This window comes from Haemaphysalis longicornis, unplaced genomic scaffold (genome assembly GCF_048455015.1).
Source record: "Haemaphysalis longicornis isolate Haplotype H1 unplaced genomic scaffold, Haemaphysalis longicornis Haplotype H1 scaffold_2, whole genome shotgun sequence".
Taxonomy (NCBI): domain Eukaryota; kingdom Metazoa; phylum Arthropoda; class Arachnida; order Ixodida; family Ixodidae; genus Haemaphysalis; species Haemaphysalis longicornis.
In genome coordinates this window covers 179,719,829-179,733,823 of record NW_027526295.1, presented here as the reverse complement: position 1 = coordinate 179,733,823, position 13,995 = coordinate 179,719,829, and the positions used below count along the sequence as shown (strand labels likewise).

The window sequence follows — 13,995 nt, the reverse complement described above, 5'->3', positions numbered from 1 at the left end:
CAACCGGCAACAGTTACGAAAGGTTCCACTAGATAGTTTCCACGTTCTGCTTGCAACGCACGTGGAGTAGGGAAACGCGGTTCTATAAACGTTGAGGTAGGGCGCCTCGATTAACGCGCGTCTTCGCCGTACGGCAGCGTTCGCATCGAGACACCCGGTTTGGAGCAGTAGAACGCGCAAAATTTAAAATGATTTAAGCAAACATTTGGCGTCTTTACCTTGGGAGGAGCGCGACGCAAGAGGAACAACATGAGAGGTGAGCGGTAAAGCGAAGGGAGGCATTTACTTCGCAAAAGCCGGTAAAGACTATCGTCTTTTGACGTCATTTGCAACGAAAGGAGCAGATACGCTGCCAATTTTTATCGTAGTCTTGGACTCTTATTTTTATTTTTTTTTTCACGTGTGCTTACGAGAATAATTTATTTCGATGGAGAAGCCGGAGGCCTTGCGGCTCCCAAAGTTTCCTCGGAATAAAAGAATTAACACCAACTTGATATTCCGTTAGATGACATATGAATGTTTTGCGATGTCTCAGTCGTAACACATCACAAAATATTTCGGCTAAAACGGGAGTAGTAATGGAGGTTTGACCAATAAAAAAACAGCTGTGCATGAAGCCAGGAACACGAGGTCTGCAGAGCCGTATATACCGTGGATTTTCGTTTTATGTTGATTTCGCGCATGCCGCGCCCCATTATTTTGGCGCTCGGTAACGATGCTGTGTGCGCCCCTTGCAGACCGGTCATTTATTTTTTTAGTTTTTGTGAGCGTTAGTGGCTATGGCGTCGGGTAACTTTTTAGTATTTCTCGCCATTCGATGCGGACAGCCGTAGTTCCGTCCGAAAACCAAAGGCGAAATGAAAGCTTTTTTTCGGGGAAAGAGAAAGGGAGCAAAAATGCTTTGCCATTTAAGAAACGCGCCTACTAATCCGCTCCTGAGACGAAGAAAAACACTTGTTTTTTTAGGCTAAATCCAAGTAAATAAATCACACTTTCTATAGGCACTTCCAATCTATTTTACCATCGCAGCTGCTTCGTTACTTTTTTCTTTTCTCTTGGGGCGTCCAAGCGTCTATTATATTTAGCTCCTCAGTATGTTCGAACAAAGGGTTCATATCTGCGCAAACTGATTCGGCCGTATTTATGGTCGCCATAGTAAATGCAGCGAACTTCAGGATGGCGTATACAATACTCAATCTCTAGAATTAAATTCCACCACGAGCGGCGCTGGCGTATAATGGCTGGTGTGTGTGCTCGCACGTGTACTTTCCCATTTTTTCTCTAGTTTTTTATGTTATTTCTTACACCATCCTGAAGAACTAGAGCTGGACATTTTATTCCTATCTGGACCCAAATTTGTAATCCGGGGGCTGGGTAAAGTAAGCGGACATTTATGGGCTTCACTCATTTAAGTATCTAACAGCAAACGAGAGTGCGAAATATCGCTTTCTTTATTTGCCAGAACGAAGAATACTTCGTACGCTAAAATTTTGGGAGAAACTGCGTGGTGGGAGAAGACACAATTGTGGGAGAAGACCCCAAAGGAACAGTTCTAAATAAATTCTTTAGGGGAAAAAAATGTGTTGAGAGGTATACAGCGATAACAGTTATTTGTCTTCTGAGTGCGAGGAGATGCAAAGGCATAAACAAAATTTACAAATCGATCAGCGAGCCATGAAACAGCAAGTACGCAAATTAAGTATGGAATTACATCGTCAGCCTTGCGTGTTCGACAACAAACTTCTGTTACTCCTGAAATAATAAAACGACCAGCCTGTTTCTCACGTCGACATTTACGCCCATAAAGCATTTTTTTTTTTTTTTTAGCGGACACGCAATTTCTGCATCCGCACACTGATTTGTTGCGTATACCAGAATCCACATCTTAAGTGGTCGACAGGAGAACTAAAAAAAAGCAGCAAAATTTGTTTAAAAAAAAAGCAGTCACTTACATAGAGGATGAAGGTACCGAAGAACTCGGCGAGGAACTCTCGGACGGCTTCATTCTTGGTCACAAATTTCCTCAAGAAAGGAAACGGAGGGTTCCCCGCACTCGCCATGTCTGTCCTCTTGATTTTTTTCCCCCGCCTACAATTTAAATATACTACGAAGCGACTAGGACGGACGAAACGACCGCAGCAGACGGAATCAAGACACACACACCCCACGCGCGCACAGCAGTCGACACACCGTTGCTCGTAAGGTCCAACAAGTAGCGCTCATCGACTCGGCCGCAAGGCGAGCGCCGGCAAAACTGAGAAGTGTTTTTCGCGATCACCGAGAGCAGACGACGAGATCCTTACGATAGGAAAGAAGGCCGCCGCCGCCGGTCGTCGCGTCGTCGTGTGCATGCTAGCGCCTCCATTGGACGCGCGCCGCCTCCCGCGTTGAATATTAGAAGAGGCTCCTGTTTCGTTTTCCACGCGTGGCGCCATCTGCGGGAAAAGCTGAGACATCCAGAGAGCCAGAGGCCATGCCCGCGCGCAACGAAGTGCGGCGCGGGCAGTTGACTTTTAATGCGTAGCATTCTTTGCCAGGTGAGTGGAGGATTCCACCAGGTACAAGCGCGACCTGAATGGCATGGACCAGATTAAAGCTTTATCTCGATCTCTCTCCAGCCGAGTGCCCCCACAGCCAGGACCATGTGAAGCCCTGCATTCTCACCGAAATGCGTAACTGGCGGAAGTAACACCCTTGATCGTTATAATAGCGTAGATGGAGATAATTTGTGGAAACGAATTTTGAAAAACAAAAGCAAGAAATAAGAAAAATACGCAAATAAAAAAAGCAAAAACGAACTGACGAAATCAAAAATAGGCGTCTTATACGTGTCCTCCAAAAACCAAGACTAAACTGAAAAATCCCGGAAAATAACTTCTGAAATACGAATAAAAATAGCAAAAACGGACCAAAACACATAATTTGCGAGGCGAAGACAGGTAATGGCTATATTAGTACGTATAATGGGCGAAAATAAACAAAATAAATCTTAATAACAATAAAATAACTTCACGTCTCTAGCCTTTTCGGCCCTGGTGGTGTCATTTGACGCCATCACGTAAAAGTTCCTTTAGCACATACAGAACGGAACCAAAACTGCTAGTTTTCTGGGGAACTGTTCTTCAATGATGTCTATTGCGATCAATATCACTGTTGTTTCATTTTAGTGGAGCTGGACGCTACAAAGAAGCAGCAGCTCCGGTGAAGAAGAAATTGCGACATTGAGGTTGAAAAAAATGGCGGTTAGAGTTTTATTCCCAAGCACCTTGTCAATCTATAAATACGTTCACTACGAAGTTCATTTTTTTGTTGTAGGTTCATGTAATCATAAAGTTTAGGAAAATATGCAAAAGTGATGTCATCAACGTGAATTTTTTAATTACCGGATGTCCTAATTAATTGACTCATTAATAAATCTGTTAATATTTGCACTTCCAGCTCTATTTTTTGTTTGTGGGCTTATGGGACCCTAAAATTTAGGAAAACACGCAGAAAGCATTGTTTTGCTTGAAATAAAAAAATCAGGGCTGAAAGGGCTAGCTACTCATATATCCGAATCTTTAGGTAAAGACAAACTGCATAAGAGTGTTGGTCATTAGTAAACAATTCTCTGGCCTTTTGCGGATTTTTTGATGTCAACTTTTCCCGTACAGCTCTTGGTGTTGGTGTACTATCCCCAAATTACTCATTCGTTCGAGCGTGCTTATAGAATACATTACAATTTCTCAAGGTAAATGGGAAGTGTTCATGCCAGGGCCGGTGTCTACTTGCGTACCCCCCGCACGGGGCACCGTGAGTAATCTTGGTAAGTGGCGACACCGCGTGCCCCGAGCCCCCATACTTAAAGGGGCCATGCAAGCAAAACACAACTTTGGTTCACTCGAAGGGTTGCCTCGTGAGAATTGCACTCACACCACTTGTAACGTAAACTTCGCTCAAATAAGATATATAATTAGGAAAAAAAGGGAATGGCCATGCGACCCACTACTTCATTTCCTGCAACGGAACCTATGATGTCATATGTCCAGCTCTGCGATTGGCTGAGGACGGCAAAAGCAAACACAAAATAGGCAGAGCTTATAACCTTGCCGGACGAGCTATTTGGCTTAAATTTAGGGCACATTATTTTTATAGCAGTAAGAATGGTGGGGCAAACTGGAAGTTACGAAAGTACACGTAAACATTCGTAACGATGTGCCAACTGCTGCGCAGCTAAAACAAACTTGGTGAGCGCAGTACCAACAGCAGTACGCATCGGCACTTAGAAGTGCCGATGCGTACAGATGTTGGTACCGCATGTATGCTTGTTTTAGCTGCACAGCATTGCGACGGTTTGGGGTTGTTTCAGACGACACTGGCCGATTGGCGTAAACGACGGTGTCTTACGTGGCCATATTTGTCGAGCGAACGCCATATTGCCCGAAACGATTGGTTTCGACCTTAACAAAAAGGCAGCGTCTTGTGCCACGCGTGTGGCACAAGACACGCCCCCCTCGCAGTGGCTGCTGCCACGCGTGGCGTCATGATGACGTCATAACATTAATAATTGTCATTATTTTGTGTAGTGTAGTCCGAAATACACATTTTTTTTTATTTGCAGTACAAATTAACGCACCATTGAACTGCTAGAACTTTTCTAAACACAAGCAATTTTTGTTCTTGCGGGAGCAGCCGGCGATGCTGCTGCTGCTGCCGTATCGCGTACATGGAGTCGCGTATCCGAAAGCGGGACGAAGCTCCGATTTTCTCGGGCTGACAACGTACCTAGATAAACCGGAGTTCATATTGTGAGAAGCACTATCTGAAAACGCGAGAAAGTTCCTTGTGATTATGTATTGTGTGGGGACCCAGCCAGCCTTTCCAGACCGCAGCAAAATAGCCGCTCTCGAGTAATGTTGACTTGTGACCGCTTGGTTATGCTTGGTGTACGCCGATGGTACCTGCGTACAGTTTCAGCGTACGTGAGACGACATCGCACAGCCGACTGGCCCCGTTCAAACAAGCACGTTCCACACAAGAAAAGACACCGTCCGAGCGTAATTCTGTGAACCTTCCGACGCATGTCGGCGCGGCGGCATCTGCTATCAACAGTTTGCACCACGGCAAGTTCAGAATGCTTAAATGGGCGACCTGAAATTGCAGTGTGTGTTCTCGAAATGAAGACAACTTAGCAGCGCCAAAAGATAATCGGAATGTACAGTGCTGAGGTCGAAGGGTAGTGGCAGCAACTGGTTTTTACTAGGCACATGTGCGCATTACAATTACAGACAATTGCGCCAAGAATAGGAAAGGTAATCTTTGGTGTCCCCACACATGGACCGCGTACGTACCACTACAGTAGATCTCCTCTTCTGAAATATTAGCAAGGAAAACTCGAAAATCGGGAAGTTCTTATTTTCTGGTGGGCGAAAATTTGTTTTACACCCACGATACGTTTTATGAGCAGAAAAGTCTTCTGAGCATGCGCCACAACCATCATAATTGCGTGGTATTCAGCGCTTAAAAAGATTTCCTAGTAGAAACCAAAGATTTCGTAGTAGAATACATGATTCGACGACAATTTAGGACCTGCGTCCTTCAAAAGGTAGACTAGCTAGGCGCTTCATCTCATAGCTACTGCACAGGTATAACTTTCACGTCTCACTGTACCGTGGTATACGCTATGTCGGCCAGACTTGACTGAGTCCCTTCATGCAAAGGAAGTTAATTTAGGACACCCAGACGATAGGGTCAGAGAAGAGGCTGTACAGACGGTAATAGGAAGGGTGTACACTTGACCGGCCATCATGTCTAATACACATACATGCACTCCAACATATGAAAACCTATGGGTAACGAAAAGAAATGGTGAAAAACATCTCAATTTCAAACTACATTGATGTTATATGTGCATGCACTATAAAAACAGTCATCAGTATGTTAACTGCACGTAAACACTCAAGTGATATGATCAAACGGAACTAGAGGCCCCACTGCAATCGCCCAGTTATGCTTCTTTGCAGTGGAATAGGTCGGTATGTGTTAGTTGCACAAACAAGATTCTGTGATGGCATGGAGAAATAGCTGGAAAGTGGCTATGGAGCTCCGGCTGCTTTACACATTTTCTGTAATACCAATTATTTGTTTGAAGTTTGCAATAAAATTGATGTCATTTGTTAGTCTTTTTAATGAATGAACGAAACTTGTCGAGGCCACAAAACAGTGATCGATAAACAAATGCTCACTTCCTTTGGTGGCTCGTAACGATTCACTAGAACTTCCCATGCCCAACCCAAGGAATCCATGGCTCGTACACTGCAGGGTAGTGCTAGTCTCCAAAAACATTAGACAGGAGGACTGGAAACTAGCGCGGCCCACAGGCTCCATAGGTGGAAACCAGTAGCCCACCCACACAGTGCCATAAAACAGCCAATGGAGTGAGTCTCTGCTAAATATTAAGCAGGTTGAAAGGGTAGGTTCGCATTGATAGATTTTTATGCAAACGTTCACTGTGCGTAGAATAACCATTTAGGGGGCACAATAGTCATTTTTGTTATTTCGGACAGTTCTTGAAGGGTTGCCTAGATGTTCTTTAACAAAAAAAAATGAAAGCTCTCAGTTAGGGATCTCAAAAACATTGTTTAGACTCTCCAGCAATTGTCCATGCCTGAAGGAACTCGGCTGATAGTTGGTGCCGAATGTCGTCCTTGCTTGCTAGCTCCCTGAGCAAGCGCATGAATGCAGTGACTAAGAAAGATGGTGACCAAAGTGAGAAGAGAAGGTGGATCCCGTACAACAGCCCTTGGTCATCTAAACACCAGAAAAAAGCGCCGATGACTCACAGACCACGACTAGGGTGTTAAAATACCTTTTGACATACATTTACAGGGCATTTACAATATTTTATCAAAAAAATCTTATGATTACACACAGTCCCTCCATGGAAGGGGTTTGTTTCTGACAAGGTCGTTGAAATTTGTTATTAGTAACAACATAAGCCCATCACTGGTCCCATTCATTCAGCACGCTTACGAGCTTCGTTTTAAAAACCCTGCTGTTTCTATTTCACGTATAAATGAACTGCTTATGCAATATTCTCTTATTTACCTATGTTCGAAGTAAACTTTGTTATACCGTAAAATGTGATGTGCCGAGTGCATGCAGGTGTAACATTCTTCAATGGCACATGCAGAACATGAAGCTCAGTGCTGATAAACTCAAATCACGGAAAATAAAGCTTCCCATGTTGCTTCTTTATATTTGTAACTATTCTCTCTACCAAATACCTTGGTGGTAACTCAACTAAGCTCACCTTTTCCCTAGGCCTTTGCGCTGCAATTATACATTCTCAGCTGGATCATGCCTGCTGAATTCAGGCCCCAACTACGTTTCACTATTTCACAATTGCAGCTGTATGAAATGTTGCTCTTTAAGTTTTGCCAATGATTTCCAACAGGCCACTTAACCAGTGTCAAAACCATTTTATACCTTTAATTGGTATTTATAGCAAACAGTATTATATCATTTTTCATAAACCTTTTGTTGTAACCTCACTCAATGATTTTGTTAACCCGCCAGCATGGTTCATAAATATTGGCGTGAACATAAATGCCTTATTACAATACATTCACATGCCCGTCTTGCAGCAAATCTGCAGTAACAGACACCACACATTTGGGCTTTCCAGCGTAGCTTTGGTGTCCGCAAAAAGGAAACTTTTTCTTGGCTCCTCTGTAGTGCTTTGTAGAAAAAGATCCCTTGCTGGTTTGGCTTTCCCGCAGGACTCTAGTGTAGTGCAAGAAAGTATCACTTGCTTATTCCTTTTTTGTTGTTGTTTTAATGCTGTGCATCTTCCAGAAGAACCCTGGCATTTTGTTTGGAAACGGAGCTTCACACCACAAACAGTGCACAGAAAGTAGAGCTACTCACGTTAAAGTTTTTGCATAGACACGAAAGTTTGGCCGATCACTTGTCATTGACAAGCAAGTGTTTGATTTCTGGCTTAAGGTACAACGCTGGGATAGTTTACTAGTTGCGGGGAAAAACACAGCGCTGATAAACGGTACTGAAGTACTAGGAAAGGTGCCGTGATCAACATGGTTTTCATGTGTTGGCAGCTTTTTTGTCCAGTGTTTTTCATGAATATTTGCCAGGGGGCCTTAACATGGCCTGCTTTTGTGTAACGAAAATGTCAACAGTGAAACACTTATCAATGCTCACATGCTGCTCATTGATACCAGAGCAAAAGTACGTGTAACAAAAATGTCAACGGCGAAGCACTTATCAATGCTCACATGCTGCTCATCGATACCAGAGCAAAAGTACTTTCAGCAGTCATTTTATTGTTAAAGCCACCCATGATCCATTCACCTTCCAGCTGTACTGCAACTTTCACAAACACCGACAGACATTCACATCCACGCACGTGGCCTTGGCTCCAGTTCTTGCACAAGGTATTAAGAAGTACTCTCGGGAGCGGGCAATGTCACGCTCGACACCAACCATAACCCCGAAGTTGTACTTGATAAACTATTTTTTAAGCCTGTTGGCTTAAAGGATTGTTTAAATGCCCGTTTTGTGGAAGAAAAAGAAACAGCTAATGGGCACACAACACACAACCCGTGAACGTGTTTTCTAGCAGCTGGCTTCCGACGAGACTTGCATCATTGTGAACGAAATGTGGGACATTTTGCAATGCCCCTTATCCCTGAGTAAATTCACTTGAGCAATTTTCCAAAACAGTTTACACAGTGCGGAGTCAAAAAGCAATAGAATGTGAAACGTCCCCTCACAATTGGAAACTCTCCCTGTTCACTACCCCAAAGGCTTGGACAGTAGACGCTTAAGCACGCTTCACCAGTTGCGAATACAAGCATTAGTGTCAAGTTGAACTTCGCAGAGTGCTTGGGATGTGCATACAGATGTCACAGCCACTTGGAATTTGTGCATAGACTGCAAGTCTCCGAGATAAGCTCTCATCATCATCAGCCCATCCTGCTGAGAGTGAATGAAAGTATTGTGGCTGGTTATGTTCAATTCCAACCAAGCCAAACACAAGGAACGAGCCTATCAAAATACATACTCAAAGCCGATGCAGGAGGAAGTTTTGTTGCCTAACCAGGTTAGAGGAGGCAAAAGGTACTGGAGCAAAGGAAAGGGAAATAAAAGCCAAGCAGTAATTTTAAGCCTTGCCTATTATTTCATTAAGACTTTCCCAAGTTGAAAGCACAATGGTACTCTAAGCAACAAATCTGAGCATAGATGAACAATAACTGGACTGTCACTTGTTAACCTTATGCACACCAGACTTTTAGAAGACTATTAGCAGAAGTTCCAAACTTGGCTAACACGGCGATCTTATCGGCTGCGCTTCTACCATGCTTGCACAGTTGGAGCTTGAGCCTCCTTGCACAAGAAGCCAGCCAGTCAGCGAATGGTTTCAGTGGTATCTTGAGTAGATATCTTTGGACGGGTAGTTGGGCTCCACCCACGGAAGTGAAGCTGCGCTCCCTGCACGGATTCTGCAGCGCCGCGTGCACAGATCGTTTCTGCGGTATAGTCAGGATACATTTCTCGGCGATAGTAGTGCTGCCCCGGGGGAAAAATTGCAGAAGCTACATGCGAGGTCGGATTGCGTTCGATGATGCCATGCGCTGCCTTACGACACTCGATTCGTGCACACGCTGACACTACGCCGCTCGCGTTGGCATGTCATAAAAGACAGCTACCTCGTGACCACGGCGCGACGCGATGGAAAATACTGATCCCCACCACACCAGAATCAGAACACAAGGCTTGGCATGGAAGAAGCGAGGCACAAGTAGACAACGAATGCAGGTGCGTAAAGCCGATGGCACGCGAACTGCAAGACAACGTGAAGCTTACAAAATATTAAACGACAACACTACAGTTCTAGGAGCATGTAAAAAGCGGGACGAAGCAGCGTGCAGAAAAGAATGCCTTAGGCTTACCAAGACGTGCAAGGCTTACTTACCAAGACGTGCAACAGCAAGTTCACAAAAAATACCCAATTTAAATAATGACAAGCACACCTCCCAACAAGAAAAAAAGCGCCGCGAGGCAGCCGCTGTACAGGGAGATAAGGACGTAACGAAGCGTCAGGCCTGCCATTCGAACCACGGGCGGAGAACATCGGGACACAAGACGTGAACACACTGCTGCCGTCGTCGTTAATACAAAAAAGCGACATGATCAAATGACGTAAATATGACGTGTTTTGTGACGTCACGTGATTAGTTTAGCTTGACGTCACTTTTGCGTGGCAGCAGCCACTGCGAGGGGGGCGCACCTCGTACCACGCGCGTGGCACGAGACATAACCTCACAAAAACAAACCAGGTGCAAATACGGTCACACACAAAGCAAAGGCAAAAGAAACCTCCCGGCGCAGTATGGTGGCGCCATCTAGGAGGACTGACGGTGAACAAGGCTCCACAGTCACTGCCGGAAGGCCGTCTTACAGCCGGCTGCCGAGCCTAATGGTGCACTAGGTTTCGCTTGAAGATCTGTTCTTGTGACGTCATTGCAGACGTCACGGAAACACGATTCGGCGGGAAAATCAAAATTTTAATTAATTGAATAATTTCTCCGTGAATAAAGCATTGTTTGCTTTCGGATAGGCGGTGGGGACTCTATAATTATAAACACCAAATCTTTCTAATAAAACAAACTTGTAAATTGTCTGCACGGTCCCTCCATGGCTGGGCTGTATCGCGATACTAGGATACCGCGATAGTACCTCAGCGATACTTTTGAGTATCTGTATTTCAGTATCGAAAGACATTTGCAAAATGTATTTGTACCTCAGTAGTGAAATGCTTTTACGGCGCATCGAATATATCGCGATACTTTGACACATGAGTAGTACCTCGATACATTTAATGTCGTGGTGCAGAAGACGTCTGCTCTTTTTTTTGTTCGATTAGATCCATACCGCAGGCATACTTATACTCTCTCTCTCAGGTTCTCATCCCCTGGCTTCCTTTTGTGGATGGCAGTGTTAGCTTGAAATGCCGGACGCGGCGCCGATGAGGCAGCCGCGTAGATAATTGCCACCACGGTCCACAAGGCGCGTGTGTATTCTGGCACTTTTCTCGTTTTCTCGTTTGCAAGCGTCGTTCTCGGGCCATATCGACGTTGCGTTGTCTGAAAGACAGCTTGTTTGATAAGCTGCTTTTGTTAAAGTGCAACTAACGTTGTTTTCTCGTGTGGCGAGTGAAGTTACGTAGTACTCTTCAATTAACTGTACTAGTGATTCAATGTTGTGCATGTATTGGTTTTCAAATACATAAAATTTGATGAAATCTATTTTTGGACTTGAGGTATCGCCAAATAAAAAAAAGTATTTCAGTATATGTATCTTTTATCTGTATCCCTACTTTTTTCTGTTTCTTTAAAAGTATCTCCAGAATATCCCATTAGTTGAACATAAAAGTACCTCAGTCCCAGGAGCAAGCATAAATTCTCTCGGCTATTCCAAAAAGTATTGGAATTCACCAAGAAACACAAGCCCTAATTATCACTGGGGACTTCAATGCACATCACCCGACCTGGGGATACAAAAAGGAAACAGCCAAAGGCAGAAATCTTTGGCAGGGCGCAAAAGTAGCAGGTCTCACACTAGCAATTGACCCGAGCTACCCTACCAGACTTGGCAACACCATCTGTAAAGACACGACCCCGCATTTGACCTTCACCAAAACCTTCGGTGGCCACATAAAATGGACTAACCTGCTAGAAAATTTAGGCAGTGACCATTATATCGTGAAAAACACAGCGAGCGCAGGGCTAGTCCAATAAAAACGAGGGAAAGAGATTGGGATTATACAATGGGATAGATCCAGAGAAATCAGGATGGCCGAAAACAATGTTGACGGGTCAAGTAACAAGATAGTAAACATAGATGAGTGGGTGGAGCAACTGCAGAAAGGCGCCAGCGAAGTAACTGAGACAATTCCTGAAGAGGCAGATCTCCAAGAAGTAGATGCCAAACTACTACATATGTGGGAGGCTAAACAAAGTCTACAGAAGAGGCTGAGCAAGCAGAAATTCAACCGAAGTCTACGGAGACGAGTAGCACTTCTCGACAGAGAGATAGAAGACAGCGCCAATCAGCTCACAAGACAAAACTGGTACAGCACATGCAACAGAATAGATCTGCAAATGGGGTTAAAGCGAACCTGGAATATACATCTTCCGTCATCCCATTCAATGCCCAGAGACAATGCCTTAATAATCTCATCCACGGATACCAAAACACCGACGACGACCTAATCAAGGAAGTTAATCGCAGGTACATCGGTGGAGACCCAAAAGAGAGACAAAAACCATACGAGGGGATGCCTAACCCAGCATTAGATCGACCTATCACAATAGCAGAAGTTAGGGATGCCATTCAAGATCTTAAGACAAGATCTGCACCTGGACCTGACGGCATAACTTACAAAATAATAAGGAACCTGGATAACGACTCCATTGAAGCATTAACCCAATATATGAATCAAGTATGGGAGAAAGGGTTCATACCCAAATCATGGAAAAGTGCCAATATCGTCATGATACACAAGCCAGGAAAAAAATGTATTACTCGAAAATTTGAGACCAATATCACTCACCTCATGCCTGGGCAAACTGTTGGAACATGTTATCCTGAAAAGGCTTGAATAGATATATGGAGGACAGAGACTTATACCGCCATACTATGATAGGATTAACCTGTCAACATAGGACGTACTACAACTTAAACATCAAGTTATAGATGGAGAGGGCAGCTCACCCAAAGACACCAGAGCCATCCTAGGACCGGACCTAACCAAAGCTTTCGATCAAGTTCAACAGGGGCTATTCTACAAAACATTGAAAAGCTGGGATTTGGCAACAGAACTTACGACTATGTAGCAAACTTCCTAACAGACAGAACGGCAAAACTACGAGTCGGAAGCATAGAATCGAGAGAATTTGAGTTGGGAGGAAGAGGTACACCACAAGGCTCCGCCGCACTCTCTCCCTTCCTATTTAACATCGCTATGATAGAACTACCGGAAGAACTGAGTAAGATCGAAAGCCTGCACCTTGCCATGTATGCGGACGACCTCACACTCTAGGTAAAACCGGGGAAAGTGATGATCATATCCAAGAAACCTTACAGACAGCCATCGATGTGGTAGAATCGTATGTAGAACCTAGAGGACTAGAATGTTCGCCAGAGAAATCAGAGCTGTGACTGTACATGTCGAGCAGGAGCAGACTGAAAACACACGAGACTCCACAGATAGAGCTCAGAATATACGAGCAGTCTCCGTGATCAGGGTGCTGGGACTCAAGTTTCAAGATAACGGCTACAATACGCAAGCCACCAAGACACTCGAGAACAGTGTGCTGCAGACTAATATCACAGGTAGTAAACAGACACCAGGGACTCCAAGAATCAAACTTGATCAGACTGATACAAACATTCATCCTCTCCAGAGTGGCATATGCCACGCCTTACTTACCACTAAAGACGGATGAAAAGAACATGATTCGTAAAGTTTACAAGCAAGCCTTGGGTATCCCCACAACGACACCAAATAATAAATACGACGCACTCGGTATACATAACGCACTAAGCGAGTTAATCGAGGCCCAGCAGACATCGCAGCTCGACCGTCTTACCAAGGGCAACACGGGAAGACACATAGTAAGAAAACTCAACATCGGATACGACGCCCAACACGTAGCCAAGAAAGAAATCCAACCTGAAATCCGGACTCAAATCTATGTACCTCCGCTGCCCCGTAACCTGCACCCAACTCACAATGGAGAAAGAAGAATGGAAAGAGCCAAAGTCCCCCATTAACGCCTTAAAAACCTTCACGAGGTCGTCTATGTAGACGCTGCAGACTACGCTAATCAGGCAGCCATGACAGTAGTGGTTGTAAAATCAAAAGGGGCAACTCCTGAGCCGTAATAACCACCACGACAGAGATCGGAGAATAAGCAGCCATATCCTTGGCCA

At 44.5% G+C, this 13,995-nt stretch overlaps 1 protein-coding gene across 1 annotated transcript in view; it reads right to left on the bottom strand.

Moving 5' to 3' along the window:
* Nucleotides 1-2,346, bottom strand: part of LOC144169576 (aquaporin-7-like) — an 87,430-nt gene extending 85,084 nt beyond the window's left edge. Inside the window, exon 1 of the mRNA XM_077698812.1 lies at nt 1,953-2,346. Coding sequence (XP_077554938.1) covers nt 1,953-2,060 — 108 coding nt within the window. The 5' untranslated portion in view covers nt 2,061-2,346. The remainder of the gene's footprint in view (nt 1-1,952) is intronic.
* Between the last annotated feature and the right edge of the window lie 11,649 nt (nt 2,347-13,995).